Here is a 22,553-nt window from a genome sequence, read left to right on the forward strand (position 1 = left end):
CAAATCAAAATAATAATGAGGCATCACTTCATACTAGCCAATAAAGGGTTAGAAAGAAAGTACAGGGGCCGGAGCGATAGCACAGTGGGTAGGGCGTCTGCCTTGCACTCGGCCGACCTGGGTTCGATCCCCGGCATCCCATATGATCTCCCCAGCGCCGCCAGCAGTAGTTCCTGAGTGCATGAGCCAGGAGTAACCCCTGTGCATCGCACGGTGTGACCCAAAAAGCTAAAAAAAAAAAAAAAAAGTACAGTGGGTAAGGTGAATGTATTGTGTATAGCTGACACAGGGTTCAATCCCTGGCACTACATGTGGTCCCCTGAGCACTGCTGATTGTGATCCCTATGCATAAAGCAAGTAGTAAGTTCTGAGTACCACTGGGTGACACCAAAACAAAACAAAACAAAGAGTCCAGAAGTAAATAATCCTGGCAGAAATAGAAACCAAAAAAAGGAACTCTCAGTCACTGTTGGTGGTTTAGCCATTATGGAAACAGCTGGGAGACAGCTCAAAAAAATTAAAAATAGAATTACCATATGACCTCGTGGTTCCACTCCTTGGCATCTACCCCAAGAGCACTAAGATATTAACCAAAAAAGATACATGTGCTCCTATGTTCACTGCAGTGCTATTTACAACAACCAAGATCTGGTAACAACCCAAGTGCTTGACAGATGAGTCAATAAATAAATTGCAGTATATAACACAGCTATAAAATTCTACCTTTTGCTACAACTTGGGTGGATCTGGTGGGTGTCATGTTAAATGAAACAAGTCCAAAGCATATGGACAAATACAGGGTAGTTTCATTTGTGTGGTATATAAAGAAGCCAGAAAGAGACTATGTAGGATAATATTGGTTTCTCCTGTCTGCCTTGCTGCAGGGAGTTAGTTTTATTGGGTTACTCCCATCACAGTGCTCCCATTCCTCTGTGTTTATTTGTAACTTCTTTCTTTGTGCTCTGTTGACTTGTAAATGTTGTTTTTCTCTTGTCCTTAAGTCCTTTGCATAGTTAATTCAGAGCAATGTCCTTTTTGTATGGGCAAAGAAGACAGTTAATGCTATGCTTTTGTAACTTGGGAGTTAATGGGCTTTCAATGATATTTGCCTCCTGGGCATCTGTTATCTCGACTTGAGCCTCAGTTGCCCTAACTTCCTAGCATCCCCAAAAGCAGAGTCCTGACAAGGGACTGGATGGACCCTTGTCAAGGGTGAACTATGTGCTACCCTGGCTTGGAGATGGGCCTGGCCAAAGTGCCAAAATGCTTAACTGTAAGTTAAGAAAATGGTCATGGAAAAATGCTGTCATGATCCAAAAAGTAATAACTATATTCAGACCCTCTTAGGGTTAGGAAAGATTAATCTGGCCTGAGCACTGTGGTCTGAGTCTGTGGCAAGATGTTCCCAGGAGAGCTGCCCTACAAGCTCAATGCATTTCTTACTGTGTCCATACAAAATAACTAATATTAAGAAGTAAAATTAAGGGGCTGGAGCGATAGCACAGCGGGTAGGGCATTTGCCTTGCATGCAGCCAACCCAGGTTCAAATCCCAGCATCCCATATGGTCCCTTGAGCACCGCCAGTAGTTAATTCCTGAGTGGAGAGCCAGGAGTAACCCCTGTGCATCACCGGGTGTGACCCAATAAGCCAAAAAAAAAAAAAAGTAAAATTAAGATGTTAATTAAGTTATTGGACTGAGGAAAGGAGAACCCCAAGGTGGTGTTTCTGCCCTTGAGCCTGATGGGCAGTTGAGAGGGGCTTTTCTTATGCTGCTTTTGCTACCAGACTGGGCGTAGCATTGGCCCAGCTTGAGGGAGTTGGAGAGAGTGCTTAAGGAGTTGGAGAGAGTTGAGGGGTTGGGAGAGAGAGCAGGGAACACAATGGAGCACGGAGAGATGAGCAGGAGAGACAGGAGGAGACGGGAATGAGGGGCAGTGTGAGACTAGAATAGGGGGCTCCGAGAGACTGGAACAGGCGCATGGGGAGAATGGAATAAACACCAACCGATCAACCATCCCGGGCGGCCGTCGGGGCTTCCCTGGCCCCCCTGGAGGTTATACAAGACTAGACAAGGATGAGTGAAAACAGAACTCTTGAAAACAGAACCGATGAGATAAAAGAGGTGTGACAGGGGGAGATGGAGAATGAGGAAGTAACTGAGGTAGGGAAAAAGGGGACAGTCAACATTGACACTATTACATTAATACTGTAAAAGAAAAAAATCAAAAACAATGCACAGGACAACCGTTCCCAAGACAAATTTAAATGTCAAACGTCAAATAATTTGAAAAATCTTGTAGTGGAAATCTCACTGTAGTTGTATTTGAATATCTTAGGTAACAATTGATCATAGGCATCTTTTAGTGTGAAACAAACTAAAATGTGGAAGGAGAGTAATAATGGGAATTATTTTGATTACAAAATTTTTCTTGTTTTCTCTACTTAGAAATTTTAAAATTTAAGAAATTGCATTTTGCAGTTTTAAAACTTCCATTCAATTCTCAGGCTGGAGTAATAGCACAGCAGGTAGGGCGTTTGTCTTGCAAGCAGCCAATCCGGGTTCAATTCCCAGCATCCCATATGGTCCCCTGAGCACCGCCAGGGGTAATTCCTGAGTGCAGAGCCAGGAGTAACCCCTGAGCATCACTGAGTATAACCCAAAGAGCAAAAAAAAAAAAAAAAAAAAAAAAAAATTGATATACATATCTACATATGTTAAAAAAGACATTTTCAGGAGTTTTAGGTTTGTATCTTATTTGGGGTAAATTTGGTGGTTTGTAGTTTTCAAGGAGTATGTTGGCTTCATTCACAATTTTCAATTTATGTTCATAGTGGTTACTAATGAACCTTCTCCTATTGGGGGAAACCTATAGTGAGATCTTTTCTTTCATTCCTGGTATTGAAAATTTATCTATCTATCTATCTATCACTGTCATCCCGTTGCTCATCAATTTGCTCGAGCGGGCACCAGTAAGGTCTTCATTGTGAGACTTGTTTTTACTGTTTTTTTTTTTTGGCATATTGAATACACCACTGGTAGCTTGCCAGGCTCTGCCGTGGGGGCGGGATACTCTTGGTAGCATGCCAGGCTCTCCAAGAGGGGTGGAGGAATCGAACCTGGGTCGGCCGTGTGCAAGGCAAATGCCCTACCCGCTGTGCTATCTCTCCGGCCCCTATCTATCTATCTATCTATCTATCTATCTATCTATCTATCTATCTATCTATATCTGTCTATATTTTTTATTTTAATCTTGTTAGAGGAGTTATCAATTTTGACTTCTCAAAATTTGTTTTGGTTTTATTAATTTCTCTATTGTTTTGCAATTTTGTTGAATTTTGATTTCTGCTCTTAAATTCCTTATTTTTCTGTTTAAATAAGCCTTATTGAGCTCTCTTTTTTTTTTTTGCTTTTTTTTTTTTTGGGTCACACCTGGCGATGCTCAGGGGTTACTCCTGGCTCCGCACTCAGGAATTACCCCTGGCCGTGCTCAGGGGACCATATGGGATGCTGGGATTTGAACCCGGGTCAGCCGAGTGCAAGGCAAACGCCCTACCCGCTGTGCTATCTCTCCAGCCCCTGAGCTCTCTCTTTTCAACATGCCTAAGATAGACCTTTATTGATTGATCTGAGAATATTCTTTTAAAAATATATAAGCATTTAATACTATCCTCTGAGAAACTTGTTTTGGTTTTGGTTGGTTCTGCTTAAATGACTGGTGAATTTCCAATTCAGACAACTGAAAGAGTCCCTTTGAAAAAAAAAAAATTTCCAAACTTTTTTTTCTTTTCTTTTTTGGGCCACATTCTACTCAGAGTCCCTTTAACTTTCCAATTTTTTCTTAATAAATTAAGGGCCAGATGTGACTGACCCAGGTTCAATCCTGGACATCCCATATGATTTCCTGAGCTTTGCTGGGAATGATTCTTTTTTGTTTTTTTTTGGTGAATAATTAAAAAAATTTTTTTTTAATTTTTACATGAATCACTGTGAGGTAGACTTACAAACTTTCATGCTTATGTTTCAGTCACACAATGATCAAGTACCCATTCCTCCACCAGTGCCTATTCTCCACCAGCAATGATCCCAGTATCCCTCCCACCAACCCCCTCCTTCCCTCCCACATCACCTGGCCTCTGTGGCAGGGCATTCCCTTTTGCGCTCTCTCTCTCTCTCTCTCTCTCTCTCTCTCTCTCTCCCCTTTTGGGTGTTGTTTGCAATACAGGTATTGAGTGGCCATCATGTTCAACCTATAGTCTACTTTCAGCTTGCATCTCCCATCCCCAGCGGGCCCTCTAAGCACCCTTTACTTGGTGGTCCCTTCTCTATCTAAGCTGCCTTTTCCCCCAGCATGAGGCCAGTTTCCAAGCTCCTGGCACACAGCTCTACTATTCTTGGGGTGTAAGTCTTGCATTTTGCTGGGAATGTTTCCTGAGTGTAGAGTCAGGAGTAAGTCCTGAGCACTGCTGGATGCAGATCCAGGATTAACCAGAGCATCACAGGGTGTGACCACCCCCTTCTCCTCCCCTCCCCCACACCAAATTGATGTAATTTTGTGAAAGCCTGGGGAAAATGAAATTCCTTATATGAATACACCCCCTTCTCCACTGGCCTCGATAGGCTTCTTCTGCCCCACAAAAAGTATATGTTGGTACTTCACTTCCATAAGAAGTCAAGACCTGTCTTCATTTTCTTCCCTTCCCTGTGTTGTAACTACTGCACTGTCTGAAGCTGCACAGTTGGTTGTGATGCACAGTTTGTGCATATTGTGATGCTAGAGATCACAACATCAGTGTCCCAAGAGCTGCACTTGGCAGTACCAGTTATCAAACTCACAGCCTCATGCCTGCAAGGGAGGCACTGCCACTGAGCCACATCTCTAGAATCCTTTAATTTTAACAACATTCTACCAGAAAGACTAAAGTTTCTGTCTCACGTGATAGAAAAAGTAATGCGGGGTTCTTGGAGTTTGGAGTTGGCATATAAGAAAAAAAAAGGAAGACAGGAAGTTATAAAAGAGGTTTATGGGGAAAATACTCATTATCGTGCTACAAACTGAGTTACAGAGAGTGAAGACATGATGATGATGTCCACTACAAGAAAAGTTCAACACAGTCACCAGTTTGTACATGTAGTTTATTGTTTGGAAATGTCCAGCAGAACTACCATTACCTTTGTCAGGAGACGCCTATGAGAAACAAAATCAGAAGACAGGGACAGGCTGCTGGTCTACTCTTCGTGCAAACCCACCCAACTAGGGTACAAGAGTCAACAGGTCTCAGGGACCATCAGGGGACACCCCAGCACCTCCCCATAATGGAACAGGATGAGAGACAAAAGCTTCCAAGTGCGGGCTTAAAGTGCCACCCCGAACCATACAATTCGCTTTGATGGAGCCCGGAACCCTATGATCTGTAAAAAAATCAAATCTATAACCATCAGTTTTCTTACCTGAAGTTGACCTCCTAAACCAGTGAATCTTAGCATGATCCTCTTATATTTATTTAAAAAGTAATTCAAGCGTATACAAGCATCTTTTTTAAAAAATCATGTAAATGCTGCAAAGTTTTTAAGAGTTATTTATAATCTGAAGAGATTTTGTAAAAAACTACCGGACTTGTTAAAACTACAAATACTAACCCTTCCTCCCCCCATGAAAAAAGCAATTGTTACAAAAATATAAAAAATATACCAGCTTCGACTATTTAACCTTTTTCACTAGAAATTTCACAACTCTGGGACACATCTGGGTTCATATTCCGTACAACACGCGTAAGTGCAATTTTTCACAATTTTTTTTTTAAAAGAATGTTTCCTAAACATTCCCTTTGTTCTCTGAGATCGTGGCTGATTCTTCAACAGGGTGAGAGGAGTAACACGTAAGGTCTCCCCCGCTGTCCCCTGCCTGGAAGTGATAGCACAGGAGGCCACCTTCAAAGCTCACTTCTTCAGTCCCTTCAGATTTCTCTGTCCAGCTCCTATGATAACCTTTGGGACTTGCGGGCTCCCTTGAGCTGGCCTTGGCTTTCTCAACTGACGTGGAAAGGCCGCTGGGAAGAGGAGGTTCTCTGAAGAAAAGGCCACCTAGTCTGCTATCGGACAGCACCCACTCTCGGGAAGCTGCAGGCATGGGGGTGATTCCTGACCCCAAGAGATGATTGATGCTACAGGACATGCTCTGGGAGCCATCAGCAACTACGGAAGTAGCACATTTCGGGTAAAACCAGTTTGATAGACTTCAAGTCAGAGCACGTGCACTCTCACAAAACCATCCAACCAGGCACTTTGACCAATGAGGAGCTGGAAAACGGGTCAAATTCAGTTTGAGATAATAGACACTATGGAGAAGGGAGGTTCCACTGAAACCTCCTTGTGGCCTTGAGGAGGATCCTCCCTCAGTCGGCTCATTAGGACATTTATAGTGTTCTCCTAGTTCCCCCCCAGGGAGACAATAGTGTGTAAAGGCGCAACCAAGGCCGAGTGAGGCAACAGCTACCGGGCAACAGTTACTGGATGGATCTGTGTCCCACAGGCAAGAATCCTACCCTGTGACTGGGATACCACCGGGCTTTCCCCCGTGTTCCTGGAGTCCGGGTCGGCCTCCCAGACGTGGATTCCAGTCTAAGTCTTCCCAAGAGAACCTAACTCTGTCCTTGTGTGCAGCAGCGTTCTTGCCATCTGCCTGATCCCAAGTAGAATTCAGGCTCGATGTGGAGTCTGGCTCATCATCTCTTCCTCTCCTCTGGCTGTCTGACTCTGCCCACTACCCCCAGCACCTTCCATAACTTAGCTTAGTGTCCAGTCCAGCACCAGGCCCTGCTGCCCTCACCATTCGGGTCTGAGAGAGAAGCCTCTGGGCTTCAGGCAGGAATTGGGGTGTCTGAGACTCCAGGGGACCCCGGGCACTCCTCTGGGAAGGACCAGATGTTCACGATACTCAGGGCTTTATTTCGCAGGTCACGGTGGTGAGCTGGGATTCTTCGGTCCTTACCACAGTCAGGTCAGACATTACCCCACACCTTCTTTTTTCCAGGAATGAAACCTCTCACCCAAGACATTCTGATTATTTGAAACCCCAAATGAACTTTTCTAAAGCAACAACGATTCCGAGAGGGCTGGCCATGTATGCTGAGCAAATCCTTTCAACTTTGGTTGCATCCAACCCCTCCCCTCCCTCCCCCACTGCCCCCCCGCCCCCCCATACACAGACACACACACACACACAAAAACAGAGCTTTGGGGACATCCCCAATTCACATTAGCTTAGAAGAGAAGTGTTCCCAACATCAAGGCACAGAGAAAAAAAGTCTCCTGGGGCAAAATGATGATGAAAGCTACCAGTGACCCTGGCGAGGTCTGAGGCAGAGTTTCTGGGGGAGATGCACATTCAGTCTGGCCTGGTGGAGATTAGGAGGGAGGCCCCAGTCTCCCTCTGGGGCCCAGCGGCCTCACGCGTACTGCTCCAGGAACTTTATGTGAAAGTCTTTCACCTTCTGGAGAACCGCCTTCAGCTTCTCAACAGGAGGGAGAATGGTTATTCTGTCAGGAAAGAGAACAGTGTCAGCCGGCACTCCAGCTGCCCTGGGATGGGGTGAGCAGTGACCCCCAGAACTCCTTCTGCACCGTGGGAATGGAAACGTGCAGGTGTGGGCAAGGTCTGGCGAGGGACAGGCCTGTCCCATCTGCAGTGAGAGCATCTGTCCCTAAACGGCGCCTGGCATCGGTTAAAACCACCTTTACCCTTACCCACTCTGGCCATTTGTTTCTTTCTTTGTACCCAAACATGACATGTGAACAAAGCAAAGAGCCCATCGCAGCATTTAATGTAAGACACGTCCACTCTACAATGCTCGGACCGATGGACAGAACTTCCTCTAGGAGAGCAAGACTCACTCCTGCTAGATGGGTCTCCCCCGCCCCCCACCATTTCTGCAATCTCCACAGTCAGGAAAGGTGAGTGGGAACTTCCAACCATACCGCCTCAATATCCTTCCCAACTAGATGGACTAGATGTTCACGATACTGAGGGTTTTATTTCACATATCATTTAAAAAATTTTTAAGTGTTCTTATTTTTATTTTTTTTCCTTTTGGGGTCACACCCAGCAATGCACAGGGGTTACTCCTGGCGTTGCATCAGGAATTACCCTGGCGGTGCTCAGGGGACCATATAACATGCTGGGAATCGAACCCGTGTCGGCCACGTGCAAGGCAAACACCCTACCCGCTGTACTATCGCTCCAGCCCTTCACATCTTACTTTAATCCTTGCAGTTTAACCACCTTTTTAATTGTGGTTTCTTGGCCACAGCTGGCAGTGTTCAGGGGCTACTCCTGATCTGGCAGTGCTCGAGGGATCATGCAGTTCTGGAGATCAAACCCTGGCCTCCTGCATACGAAGCATGTGTCTTCCCCTTGAAGCTATCTCTCTGGCCCTAACCACTTTTAGAATTCTATCTCCAAGGTGAAAAAATAACTAGGGTGGAAAGGCCAAACATGCTTATACACCCTGCTCATGACCTTGACTGAGTCAAGACTTGGCTCCAGGAGCTAACTAAGCTCATGACATTTCCTTTTATATCATACGCTGCTGGAGACATCTGAGAGCACCGTGCACGAGGAGGTGCTACTCTGGATGGAACAGGCCTCTGCAGGGAGGCTGAGGTTCTCTCCCTCTCTTCTTTTCATTTGTTTTTGTTTTGGGGCCACATTCAGAGGGGCTCATGACTTACTCCTGACTCTGCACTCAGGGACCATTCACTCCTAGAGGGCTTCCAGGGACCAAATCCAGGAAAGCCACATGCAAGGCAAGAACCCTACCTGCTGTACTATCTCTCCAGCCCCAGGAGCTGAGGTTTTTTTCCCTAGCTCATCTCCAAAAGCACCCCCATCAGTCCTAGGCAGAGTAGCACTTTAGAAGTGGAGCTAACTCCACTGTGTGTTTCAGATACAATATGTCAGTAGCTTTTGAGTTACTGAGCAGCTGTATGGATGCTGGATGTGGTTTGCATGCTGTTAAAAAGGAAAACAGGGGCTGGAGCAATAGCACAGCGGGTAGCGTGTTTGCCTTGCACGCAGTTGACCCAGGTTTGATTCCCAGCATCCCATATGGTCCCCCAAGCACTGCCAGGAGTAATTCCTGAGTGCAGAGCCAGGAGTAACCCCTGAGCATGGCTGGGTGTGACCCAAGAAAGCAAAAAAAAAAAAAAAAAAAAAAAGGGAAACAAAGAAAAACCACCTCCCTGGAAACATTTCAGGTTGTCTGTGACAGATGGAGACAGACTGGTCCAAGACATGAGCTTGGAATCTCTCCAGGGTTTTACTAACGCCTCGGCACAGGGTCTCAGTGCTACCGCAGGACAGAGTGGGGAGACTCCAGGGAGGAGAGGGTCACACACATCTTGTCTCTGATGCCAGCCTGTGCTCTGTGTTGAGAAGCCCACGCATCCCCACACGACCTTGGAAGCAGGCCCCCGTGCAGGAAGGAGTCATACCTAAAGTGGTAGGTGCCTTCTCTCTGCCCGAAGCCGCTGCCGGGCACCACGCAGATGCCAGTCTCCTCGAGGAGCTTCATGCAGTAGAACATGTCCGGGGCCATCTTATGGGCCTGCGGAGTGGGGGAGAAGACACTGATTCGTTGTTTTCCTGGTTTCACCTGGCCTCACCCATTAAAACCACAAAGCCAACTACAATCAAGCGGCAGGTTCTTTCCCCTGGTCAGGCCCTTCTCCTGCCCCCGTCCTGGAAGGATCGAAGTGGGCAGCCGATGCAGAACGGAAGCTGAAGTCGAACACCTCAGGCTAGCCACAGACTGAGATGTTTCTACTCTTGGTCTACGGGAAAGGACGATGATTTCCTGCACATCACTCTCAGGCAGTGGCTCAATAGATACTTAGAGAGGTTTTCTCTGAGCCAAGTCCCAAATGCAGCCCATAGGACCCTGAGGTGAGACGCAGTAAGGCTGTTGTGGATGTGACTGGTCCTTCTTAGAGGCTGTGCGTGCTGGCCAGGGGGCACATTCTCTGACTTCACACCAGGGATCAGGGATTCTGACTCAACAAATCAGGGGTACGGTGGCAGGGGATGGTTGTTTATGTTTTGAGGGGCATACATCCTGCTTAGGGAACCATATGGGGTACCGGGGATTCAACCAAGGACAGCTGCATTGCAAGGCAATGGCCACATGCGACATATTATCTCTCTGGTCCGGATCCTGAATGTTTCCCAAGGCCCTGGGTACACAAAGGCGACGCCTACAGAAATACTGCTCTATGCTTTGATCTCCTAAGTCTGTGATAACTCTTGAGATCTTGTTGGAAATGCAGAACCCTGGCGCCTTCCACAAAATTCCTGAACGAGAATCGGTATTTTAACAAGACCTCAGACAATCTATCTTCAGACTTGGACCTGAGAACTGCTGTTTGAGGGCCCAGAGACCAGCGCGGGGAGACTCTTGTTACTTCCCAGGGTCCTTCCAGGATTTTCGGTGGTTTGTTTTTAGGAGAGAGGCTCGCAAGAGTGCTCAAGCAGACGCAGGGCCCATTCCCAGAGATACTCCACCAAGGCCAGACAATTCAACGCTTGGCCCGCTGATGTGGTGCTACCCGGTGCTGTGGTTCAAACTCAGGTTTCAAGCACACCCCCTCGCTGCTGCGCTATCTCCTCAGCCAGTCAGTTTGAGCAGCACCGCCGGGGCACCTGCCTCAGAGCACCAGGGGGACAGCCCGCATTAGCTCTGCTCTCGGGTCTCAGCTCCAGACGCGCCACTCTCACGAAAGCCAGAGGCTTCCAGGGCCAACCGCTGTGTTCTCCACAGCACGCGGCAGCCCCTACCCGGCAGTCCCGAGGGAACCCAGAGAAAGAGCCAGGGCTGGCCGGGGCAGACCTGAGCGGTTTCCACAGCTTTGGCAGGAAGGAAGATCTGAGGGAAGGCATACAAGGCTCCCTGTAAGGGGTTGCACTTAAGTCCTGGGATTTGCTTAAACAGCTCTTCTGTCAGCTTGGCTTTCTTGGCCAGAGTACTCAGGACAGACTCCTTTTCCTGAGGGAAGAGAAAACAAGAGTCAGCATCTCGGGATATCATGGAATGGTCCTGGCCCTGCAAAACTGTCCTTTTCTTTTCTTTTTTTTTTTCCTTTTTGGGTCACACCCAGCAATGCACAGGGGTTACTTCTTGCTCACTCAGGAATTACTCCCTGGCGGTGCTCAGGGGACGATATGGGATGCTGGAATCGAACCCGGGTTGGTCACGTGCAAGGCAAATGCCCTCCCCGCTGTGCTACCGCTCCAGCCCCAAGACTGTCCTTTTCATGTCCCATCATGGAGCACACTGGTGCAAGGTGCCCAGGGAGGGGGGGAAGAATGCACACACCTCCCTACTTCTTCAGATGCTTGGCCCATGAGCCTGTCATGTGCCTGAGCATGGGACTCCCAAGCACAATATTGCAGGCCACAGGTAGGGATTGGTGAGCTTGTGTCACGGCCTCTCTCTCATCTTGTACCAGAAGGTCATTCTTGGGAGTAAGAAATCCCAGTTCCTGCTCTTTGTTCTAAATAGACTTGGACCTGGACAGAAGATCCATGAAAGTGCTTTGGTGGCTTCATTACTCTCAATCTATGAGGTATGCCTAGGGCACATGACCTGGCCAAAAACACATCAGTGACTGGCTCAGAGCTGGTCACGTCACCCCAGGCCTTCAGCTAGTGTGGGCTGTAGGGGAAAGGAGAAGCAGTGGGCAGTGTCCACATAGTGCATTCATACTGAGGCCCAACACAGAAGGAAACTCTAACAAATGATCTATTTTATTTTATTTATTTATTTATTTATTTTTGCTTTTTGGGTCACACCTGGCGATGCACAGGAGTTACTCCTGGCTCCACACTCAGGAATCACTCCTTGCGGTGCTCAGGGGACCATATGGGATGCTGGGAATCGAACCCAGGTCGGCCGCGTGCAAGGCAAACGCCCTACCCGCTGTGCTATTGCTCCAGCCCCTCTAACAAATGTTTTAACATGGAGAAATCCTGAAGAAATCCATTTCTTTAACATGGAGAAACCATGGAGAAATCATGTTAAGTGAAACAAGCCAGGAACAAAAGGGCAAATAATGTGTAATTCCACTTAAATGAAGAACAACAGACAAAATTCATAAATGCATAAAGCAGAGAATTGGTAAAAGGATATAAGGTGTGAGTGTTTAATGTAAGCAGGGTTTCAGTTTGGGATGATGAAAAGATTTGGGGGATAGTTGTATCATAACACGAATGTACTATATGTATTAAACAAAACAGTTTAAAATAGCTAAAATGGGAGCCAAGGATATGGTTTAGTGGTAGAATTTAGGCTTTTCATTTATGAGATTGTGGGGTTTGATCCCTGGCAGAAAAAGAGGCTATCATGGTGAGGTTTTTTTTTTATCTTGGGCTTCTTGGGTCACACCCAGCAATGTTCAGGGGTTACTACTGGCTCTGCACTCAGGAATCATTCCTGGAGGTGCTCATGGGACAAAATGGAATACCAGGAATCAAACCCGGATCAGCCACATGTAAGGCAAATGCTCTACCTGCTGTACTATCTCTCACCCCATCATGGTGAGTTTTATATTCCAGGCATTTTACAACAAAATTTAAAGAAGATGTGTGTCTGTAATGGCTAGAAACTGATTTGTGGTTATGTAACCCTTAAATTCCCTTTGTTGTTTAAAGGGGTACAGCTCATGTCACTTGCAATTGGGACTGGACAAGCTGGAGGCAGGAGTAAGGGCCAGAACCTACACTGTGCCCAGCTACTTCCCCTTTTCAGCGAGTAATGACCTATGTCATTTCCCACATGTTTTCAAGACACTGAGGGCTTTCCCTCGGAATCCACCTTTCTGTGCTTATGTGCACATCCGCCTGCTTCAAATCAGGGTCCTGATGCATCCTTAGACGTCACCTCATTGGGGCTGGAGAGATAGTACAGCAGGTAGGGCGTTTGCTGCTACGAGCATGACCTGGGTTCAATCCCTGGCATCCCATATGGTCCCCCAAGCACCATCAGGAGTAATTCCTGAGTGCAGAGCCAGGAGTAACCTCTCAGCATCACCTGGGTGTGGCCCAAAATGCAAAACAAACAAACAAACAAACAAACAGACAGACTTCACCTCATGGAGGTCAGACACCAAAGGAACCACCAGCACTTCTGAGGCCACCCTGAGAGAGAAACTGACGGTGACAGTGCTGCAGACTCACCCTGTTGAACTGCTCGAAGGACTCCTCTCCTGGCACTGGGGGGTTCACCACGATGTCCATGGCAGCCTGCCCAGACACTGGCGGGCACAGACGCACCGAGAGCAGTTTCTCCAGCTGGCCCTTAATCTCAGGGTGCAAGTTGATCACTTCCATGTAGCCTCCTCTGTAGCCACACCTGGAGGTTGAAGAGGCAAAGAGGATCCATCCGTCACACAGAGACCTCAACAAAGTGCCACCCAGCAGAGCAGAATCTTCTGCAACCCTCCCTGGGCCAACAGAGAGGTCCGGTGTGCCCAAGTTGTGGGCAATGAAAGGGAAACGAAAGTGCAAATTCCTGTCACTTGGTCACAAGGAGAAAGCAGGCGGACTCCTTCCTCAGTCCTCCACCAAGGAAACAGAGAACTGGAGCAGAAGCCTCAGAGCTGGAGACAGATGTCACACGTGGAGAAAGCAGAGTCATATCACCCATCACATTCACGAGCGCCCTTGTGGAGTGGAACCTGCCTGGGGCTTCCTCCTACCTCTGGGCCGCCACGCCAAAGGCAGATACACTTTTATCTTGTTTAAGTCCTTTTCGGGGGCCCATTTATTATAGCATCTTATCCTGAACCCTAACTAGTAGATTTTTTTTTTTTTTTTTGCTTTTTGGGTCACACCCAGCAGTACACAGGGGTTACTCCTGGTTCTGCACTCAGGAATTACTCCTGGCAGTGCTGGGGGACCATATGGGATGCTGGAAATCGAACCTGGGTTGGCCACGTGCAAGGCAAACTCCCTACCCGCTGTGCTATCGCTCCAGCCCCCTAACTTACCCCTGCTCCAAAGAGCACCTGGGTAGGTGGATGCTGGACACAATTCACTGCTGTTAAAAAGCACCCAGCAAAAGCTGGAACTTTCTGTTGGCTGAAAACACAATCAATACAAAAAAGAACAGAGCTAAGAAAGAAAATGAAACAAGGCAAGAAAGCAGACAGAGTCCCATGGACATCTTTAAACACCATGAGTCAACTGCACTTCTGTACTTTTTACCACGTGGATTTTTGTTTTCTAAAAAAAGGCTGTATTCTTTCTTTCTTTCTTTCTTTCTTTCTTTCTTTCTTTCTTTCTTTCTTTCTTTCTTTCTTTCTTAAAAAAGGCTGTTTTCTTAAAAAAAAAAAAAAGCTTCATATAGGCCAATTCAAACTCATTTCATTATTTGATTACACAGTCAACTGTAGCACTGTTGTCCCGTTGCTCATCAATTTGCTTGAGCGGGCACCAGTAATGTCTCCATTGTGAGATTTGTTGTTACTGTTTTTGGCATATCGAATACGCCACAGGTAGCTTGCCAGGCTCTGCTGTGCAAGTGGGATACTCTTGGTAGCTTGCTGGGCTCTCCGAGAGGGACGAAGGAATCGAACCCGGGTCGGCCGCGTGCAAGGCAAACGCCCTACCCGCTATGCTACATTAAAAATAACCTGAGGGTGCTGGAAACCCTAGAGCACCCATGGGAGGCGGGCGGGCCGAATACCCAGCAAACCAAGGCTCTGGCGGCAGCACCCGTCCCCACCACTACCGCTGCACTTCATGAAAATTCCAGAAAAGACACCAATCTCGGAATAACTTCAGGTACTAGCACCTGGACTGGGAACTCCGGTGTTTTTTTCGGAGTCAGGGTGGGCAGCCTCCCGCCAACTCCCCATACTTCTGAAAGCCATTACACGCATCTGCCACCTTGTTGATTCTGGCCCAGACCATTTATCTGGAAGTGTCTGAACTTCATGACAGCTCCTGATGCCAAAAAACACAATAAATTCTTAGACAAGGACTTACCAACCCTGAATCAGATGTAACAATGTTCACATAAATGTATATTCTACATCTATTGACCTTAGTATTGCAACTCTGTTCCTAATCAATATTAATCCTAGAATTTTATCAATGGCTGCTGCTTTTTTCCACATTAGATAAATTTAAAGTAAGCTGAGGGGTTGGAATAATAGTACAGTAAGGAGGGTGCTTGCCTTGCACGCAACTGACCTGGGTTCCATCCCCAGCTTCCCATTTAGTCCCCTGAGCACCACCAGAAGCACTTCCTGAGTGCAGAGCCAGGAGTAACCCCTGAACATCACTGGGTGTGGCCCAAAAGTCAAAATGTAAAATAAAATAAAATATGACGAGTTCACACAATGAATTAAAAACAACTTTCAGAGCCACATCAACTCTCCCAGAAACAATTTCTGAAGCCACAACTCCTCTGAAATGTGGTAACACTTAGACTAATGACCAGAGAAACAGGCACCCTAAGGCAGGAACGGAGTATTCTATTTATAACCATCCACCCGCACCTCAGAGATGCCGTGATAATATGCTTCTGGGATCAGGATGATGGACAGAACTGGCAAGTACAATGCCCCTGAACTAGTCTTTGTAGGATCAGAAGACAAATTCTGATACCTTGGAAAGTTTTGCTTATAACCAAAGCAGGAAAAAGGGATTTTCTGCTGAAACCTCTGCTTATGAACAGAACACTCAAATTACGCAAGGCCAATAAGCTCCCAACAGAGGGTTGGCTGTTACATAAGAGTCTCCAGAACACAGATGGAGAGATGAACAAGTATGTAATAAACAAACTTGAGTTTGAAAAATGAGTTAACAGAGTGCAGATCGGGTTAGGGCCAGCAACAACAGGCCCTGTTCACATCAAATAAAGCCAACATCGGTGGGCAACGTCTCCAAGGGGACAGCTCTTGATCTGGCCAAATATTTCTTCAAGCTTCACTGTCACACTAACCTCCTGCCAAAGAAAAAGTCCCTTCCGCACCCCTCACACCTGGCACAGAGAAGATCAGCCCCTGAGGGTCAGGGAATGGAGACCCTTAGTTATGAACGCAAAGACCTTTCCTTCTCCTTCTCTCACCCCTAACTTCTGAGTAGTGACAGCTGGTCCTTGGGCCTCTTCTCACTCAGAAACATCTAGGCGCAGCAAGCTCCCTGTCGAACAACTCAACACTGACCGCCGACGCATCAGCCCCCAACTGGTCTGCACTGCTGACTGTTCTCTCTCTCTCTCTCTCTCCCCCTCTCTCCCTCACTTTTCCCACCCCCTCTCTCTTTCTCTCCTCTCTATCAAACAACTCAGACACTGACATCACCCACACATAAGCTTCCAACTGGTCTGGGCTGCACTCACAGTTTGTGCTCTCTCTCTCTCTCTCTCTCTCTCTCTCTCTCTCTCTCTCTCTCAGTCTCTCTCTCTCTCCCCCCCTCTCCCTTTCTCCCCTCTCCTCTCAGTTTGTACTCTCTCTCTGTCTCTTTCTCTCTCACTCTCTCTCCATCCAATGCAATCTGTAAATTTAACCCCTCCCAAACCAACTCCCCACCCTTCCCCCTTTCCCCTAAATGCGTTTCACATCAAACAACTCTTATCCAGCCCACTTCACATATGTGGCATCAATGTCTTCTCACCACCTCTACCTCACCCACTATACCTCACCTGAACTGCAATAGCTCCCTGAGTTGCGAGTGTCCCTGATTTTGTCACTGGCCTGCCCCGTCACACAGCAACCAGTCTAGTCAAACAGAGTCAGGTGTGGCCTCTGTTCAAACCCTCCAACTCTCTCACTGCATCAAAGTACCGACCTTAGGAGCCTGTTCGTCTGGCCTAAGACTGATCTCAACTTCTGCCACTTTTCCCATCCTCACTCCTTTCCAGTTCCGTACTGATGTGTGTGGACATGCCAGGCACGTGTCTGCCTCAAGGCATTTGCACATGCTCTTAGTTCTGCCTGGAATGTTCCTACGTCAGTCACACACGGCCGCCTCCTCCTCCTCTGTCTCTTCACTCTAGCCAGCTGCTCCGTGAGGCGCTAATTAAGCCCATGATCTCACCCTTTGCTCCAAGGGCTCTTCATCTCTTCTCTAATTAGTTTTCTCTGCATGATTTTACTCATTTGCCTACTACTCCCTCTCCTGACTAGAACACGAGCTACAATCAGGTTTGGGGTTGGCTTTGTCTTCGAAAAAGTGCCAGCAAAAGTCCCCTGAAGAATGCTGTTTGGCATTAGTGTATCAAATGCCCACTCCTGCAGCTCCTGAAGGGGGACGCCGGGCCTGACGTGTGTCCCCCTCTGGAGCAGAGACTAGTGCCTCTGTGCCAGGGTTCAGGCTCAACTGCTGCAATGGGCGCCCTCAAACACAGCAGCGCGACCCTTGAGGTCTGGATTGCTCACGGCTGTTTTCCCAGTGCCAAATACACACTGGACTCATAGCGGTATATTTCATCAATATCAGCACATGAATGAACACGCATTCAAGGGGCCCCTCTGAACATAGTAGGAAGACAGGGCGCACCCAGAGGCCCCAAAACCTGACTCTCTGACCACAGTTATCCACTTCCGCTGCCTTCCTTGACGCCTCAGAAACTGCTGGCAGCTGCCAGGACTCTGATCCCTGATCCACACGCCACTCTCTCAGGGGGAAGCAGTGTGTTGCGGGAAGCCGGCGGGCCCAGAGCAGGGGGAGGGAGGTCGGAGGTTAACCTACTCGCCCATGTAGCCCTTGGAGGTGGAGTGGAAGGAGGCCAGCTCCACATTGCTGGAGTACTCGGGACCCATCTCGTAAAGCACCTTCTTAAAGGAGTGGAATTTGCAGTCAGGAGAGTACACGTTGTCCTGGTATACCTGTGGGGAGAGGACAGGGCAGGGACGGTCACCAGACGTCTCTCCAAGAGGCCTGAGCTCAGGAAGTCTCCCAAGTGTGGACCAATGGGCAGAGCCCCTCAGGCCGCTGGAGAGGGGTGCCCAGGCTCCCAGAGTTGAGGTGCCGTCAGGCTTTCTGGCCTTGAGGCGCAGCCTCTATTCCCACTTCCAGGAACCAGGCCAGGGATCAAAGCCGGCCCGAGGGGCACCGGAGCGAGAGTACAGCAGGGAGGGCGCTTGCCGTGCACGTGGCTGACCTGAGTCTGAGCCCCTGGTGCCACACCCAAACAAAAGAAGAAAAAACAAAAAACAAAAAAAAAAACAGAAAACCGCACAAAACCCCAAAATACCTGTCTGAAGGAAGCTTCCAGAACAAATGAGGAAAAGCCTCAGGCTGAACACCCACGCAGTTTCTCTCACACCCCTCCCTAGTCTCTCGGGCTCCTTTCTGCTTCAGATGATCGGTGACAAAGGGCACCTACCTGCCCAGGCCAGTTTCCTCCCCGCAGTGCAGCGCTGAACCCCCTTCAACAGATTCACAAGGAGAGCCTGGATCCCGGCTTCCCCACAGAAGGCGCTAACTGAGCCCTCTCAGCCTGTTCTGCTGCCACCAGCTGGAAGTATTTGGGTTTCCTGTCCACTTTCACTGTCAGTTTCCCCACGTGACTGCAAACACAAGCCGTGGCCACCTGTTCCGTTCTGCCCGTGCACACAGCCGAGCACCGCCAGCTGCCGGCACCCCACGCTGCACATGAGCTTCCCACAGCTGCGGGACTGGGAAATGGAGGCTCTGTGGGCCCCTGGGTGAGGCGGAGCCTCGGGCCGCTTCCTCCGTCCACTGTATGGACCACTGCGTCCTCCTTCCTGCCTTTCTCCCTCCCTCTGGCCTCCCTGTCCCCTTCTCTCCCTCTTCCCAGCCCCAGAGGGGAGGGCTTTGTGCTGCCGTCAGAAAAGTTAGGCTGTACTCTATTGCCCCTTGTCTCCTTTAGAAATTAAAAACTGAGGGGGCTGGAGCGATACCACAGCAGGTAGGGCATTTGCCTTGCATGCAGCTGACCCGGGTTTGATTCCCAGCATCCCATATGGTCCCCTGAGCAATGCCAGGGGTAATTCCTGAGTGCAGAGCCAGGAGTGACCCCTGTGCATTGATGGGTGTGATCCAAAAAGCAGAAAAAAAAAGAAATTAAAAATTTAGGGGCTAGAGCGATAATATAGCAGGTAGTACAGGGCTTGCTTTACATGTGGCCAACCAGGGTTCAAGCCCCAGTGTCCCATTATGGTTCCTTGAGCACTGCCAGAAGTAATTCCTGAGTGCAGAGCCAGGAGTAACCCAGAAGTGTGGCCCTCCCCGAAAACAAAATAATTAGATAAATAAAAAGGAAAATTTTAGGTTGAGTTGCTAGACATCATGACAGCAAATTAGTGAGGAAGCAGTGGGGTGAGTTGTGGAGGAGCAAAGAAATGAAGTCACTGTGTTGAGCCACGCTAACCAAACTCCGGGGCAATGCAGTACGCGTCGACAGGCTCTTTGGAAAAATGGAAAAGAAGGAGCAGGCTCAGCTCCAGAACAGTAACTCTGGGGTTATTTGGGTTTGATTTCTCCACGGGCTGCTATGGGGACAAAATGAGGTGGGTGGTCCAGTAGGGTGGTGTTATGCCCACCTGACACCACAGCCTCCCTTCTTGTCTTGTCTAATAACCCTTATATCCTCAGGAAACACCCTTTTCCTATTCTGCCCTCCGCTGTCGGGGGATTTGGGAAACCAAGGCAAAGCCCCACCCCTTGCTCAGGGCCAGGTCAACTTTTTTGTTTTTTTGCATCATGTAAAATAGGCCACAAAAAAAAAAAAAATAGGCCACAGTGGTTGGCTCTGCAGTGGGTACCCCAGCTGCGCCAGTGTGTAAGAGTGAAGCAGGACCTAACAGGAACAGAATCCAGAAAATAAGAGTTTGAGTCTCCAGATCCCGACCTATACCTGTGACCTGAACACTTCTTTTTTTTCTTTCCTTTTTATTTTATTCACTAATTTATTTTTGTTTTGTTTTGCTTGGGGGCCACACCCTGCAGTACTTAGGGGTTACTCCTGGCTCTGCACTCAGTTATCATTCCTGGCAGTGCAGGGTGGGGGAAACATATGGGATGCCGGGGATTGAACCCAGGTCGACTGTGTGCCAGGCAAGTGCCCTACCTGTTATACTATCCCTCCAGCCTCTTCTTTTCCTTTTTAAAGTGGTTTCAGGACTGGAGAGATATCATAGCGGGTAAGGCACTTGCCTTGCACACAGTTCACCCTTGTTTGATAGGGGCCCCTGAGAACTGCCAGGAGTGATCCCGGAGCACAGAGGAAGGAGTAAGCTCTAAGCACAGCTGCATGTGGCCCCAAAACCAGAAAATAAAATAAAATTTAAAAATCAATGAGAAGTGGCTTGAGTTTGATTTCTGAAATTCATAATGAAGAATTCAAACCAAGAAAGGGATGTATCGGGTCACAATCCCATCGGTTATAGAAAGTCCATTTTCTTGGTTAGACCGTGCTTTTTGGCTACAGAGCGGGACACACCGCTACCTCTAGGAGAGAGAGCTCACCTTTTCCCCGTACTGAGGGAAGAGCTGGGGCTTACCTCATCAGCCATTAGGAAGAGCTTCTCTTCCCAAGCAAAGTGAATCACTTCTTCTATGCACTTCCTGCTTTGCACCTGACCTGAAAAAAAAAAAAAGAAAAATCCCCAAAGGAAATCAGAATGTGATACTGTTTAAATTTGGGAATAACCCCACCCAGAATCACTGAGGGATCCTAAATGTCCTCAGAGCCTAACGGGCTGAGCTTCCTAGTAGCTGTAGACATAGATGATGGAATTCAGTCTACATCCAGGGAAGCCCTCAGAGAGATCCCACTGTCTGACTTGCTTGTCCTTATGAGAGGGGTTAAGAGTTTGTGAGAGAGGGGCTGGAGTGATAGCACAGTGGGTAGGGTGTTTGCCTTGCACGCGGCCAACTCGGGTTTGAATCCCAGCATCCCATATGGTCCCCTGAGCACCACCAAGGGTAATTCCTGAGTGCAGAGCCAGGAGTAACCCCTGTGCATTGCTGGGTATGACCCAAAAAAGCAAAAAAACAAACAAACAAACAAAAAAAAACAAAAAAAAGAGTTTGTGAGAGAGAGACCAGACAAGTATGTTTTGCTCACAATGCTGGAGGACAGGAAAGTTTGGCAAAAAAGAAAGAAAAAATAAAAATGAAGGCACTAGATCAATCAGCCCAGCTTCCCCCTTACACATCAGCAGTAACTGCCAAGGAGAACCGTGAACTGTGGGCACAAATAAGCTTCCTGAGTCAGAATAGGTTCACTGGAGAGTCTTGAAGCTGACGCTTAGTATGTGCTCAATAAATATTTGCAGACTAAGCACTCAAAAAGCAAGCATGCACACCAGCTCTGGCTTCTGTCCAAGTTAGAGAGGGGCCATACATTGCTAAAGATGTTTACTCACACTGCTTGTCACCTTTCGGGCCATGGATAGGGAAAGAAAATTTCAACAAGGTGCCAAAGGCCCTTTCCCAATATTTCCACAATGAGGACAGCGTTGGGAATATCTGAGGCACTCATACTCTCTGGAAAAGCGTTGCTATAATCAGACTTGTAAATTCATTTAAAATATTATTTCTTGGGGCCAGAGCGATAGCACAGCGGGTAGGGCGTTTGCCTTGCACGCGGCCGACCCGGGTTCGATCCCCAGCATCCCATATGGTCCCCCAAGCACCGCCAGGAGTAATTTCTGAGTGCAAAGCCAGGAGTAACCCCTGAGCATCGCTGGGTGTGACCCAAAAAGCAAAAAAAAAAAAAAAATATTATTTCTTGGGCTCAGAGTGATAGTACAGCAGGTAGAACATTTTGCCTTGCACACAGTGGACCCGGGTTCAATTCCTGACACCCAATATGGTCCCCCAAGCACCTCTAGGAGTAATTCCAGGGTGCAAATTCCAGAATGTAGAGCCAGGAGTAAACTCTACATATTGCCAGATGTGGCTCCAAACAAAACACAAATTAAAAAGCTCTTTCTTTAAAAACAAGAAAGAGGGGCTGGAGAGATAGTACAGTGGGTTGATGTGGCTGCTCCGGGTTCAATCCCTGGCATCCCATATGGTCCCCACAAGCACCACCAGGAGTCTTTCCTGAGCACAGAACCAGGAGGAAGCCCTGAACACTGCTGGGTGTGACCCAAAAACAAACAAACGTTTCAAAAAGAAAGAAAGCAACAGGGTCAGAGCAATAGTACAGCGTACAGCAGGTAGGGTGCTTGCCTTGCACACGCCTGACTGAGGTTTCATCCCTGACACCCTATATAGACCCCCAGGCCCACCAGGAGTGATCCCTGGGCACAGAACCAGGAATGAGCCCTGCAGACCCCAAACAAATATACATTTTAAAAGTAAATAACAAAGAAACACAATAAAGGAGCAACAACTGGGGAAAGACAGCAGACCTGGAGAACTGGTCTACAGAACCAAGCTCATGCGGCTGCAGAGACAGTGCAGCAGGTCGTGCCTCACCTGCATCGTATGTGGTGGACTCAGGTTCAGTCCTTACTACGTGACCCCTGAGCACGGAGCCAGGAGAAAGCCCTGAGCACAGCAGGGTGTGGTCCCTA

At 48.0% G+C, this 22,553-nt stretch overlaps 1 protein-coding gene across 1 annotated transcript in view; it reads right to left on the reverse strand.

The window, feature by feature from the left end:
• Positions 1–5,117: 5,117 nt before the first annotated feature.
• GPT2 (glutamic--pyruvic transaminase 2) overlaps positions 5,118–22,553 on the reverse strand; it is a 41,295-nt gene continuing 23,859 nt past the window's right edge. Inside the window, exons 7-12 of the mRNA XM_004600691.2 lie at positions 20,529–20,608; positions 17,752–17,888; positions 13,228–13,402; positions 10,883–11,038; positions 9,492–9,604; positions 5,118–7,538 (exon numbers count right to left, since the gene is read on the reverse strand). Coding sequence (XP_004600748.2) covers positions 7,448–7,538; positions 9,492–9,604; positions 10,883–11,038; positions 13,228–13,402; positions 17,752–17,888; positions 20,529–20,608 — 752 coding nt within the window. The 3' untranslated portion in view covers positions 5,118–7,447. The remainder of the gene's footprint in view (positions 7,539–9,491; positions 9,605–10,882; positions 11,039–13,227; positions 13,403–17,751; positions 17,889–20,528; positions 20,609–22,553) is intronic.

The sequence above is a fragment of the Sorex araneus genome, chromosome 8 (genome assembly GCF_027595985.1).
Source record: "Sorex araneus isolate mSorAra2 chromosome 8, mSorAra2.pri, whole genome shotgun sequence".
NCBI classification, from domain to species: domain Eukaryota; kingdom Metazoa; phylum Chordata; class Mammalia; order Eulipotyphla; family Soricidae; genus Sorex; species Sorex araneus.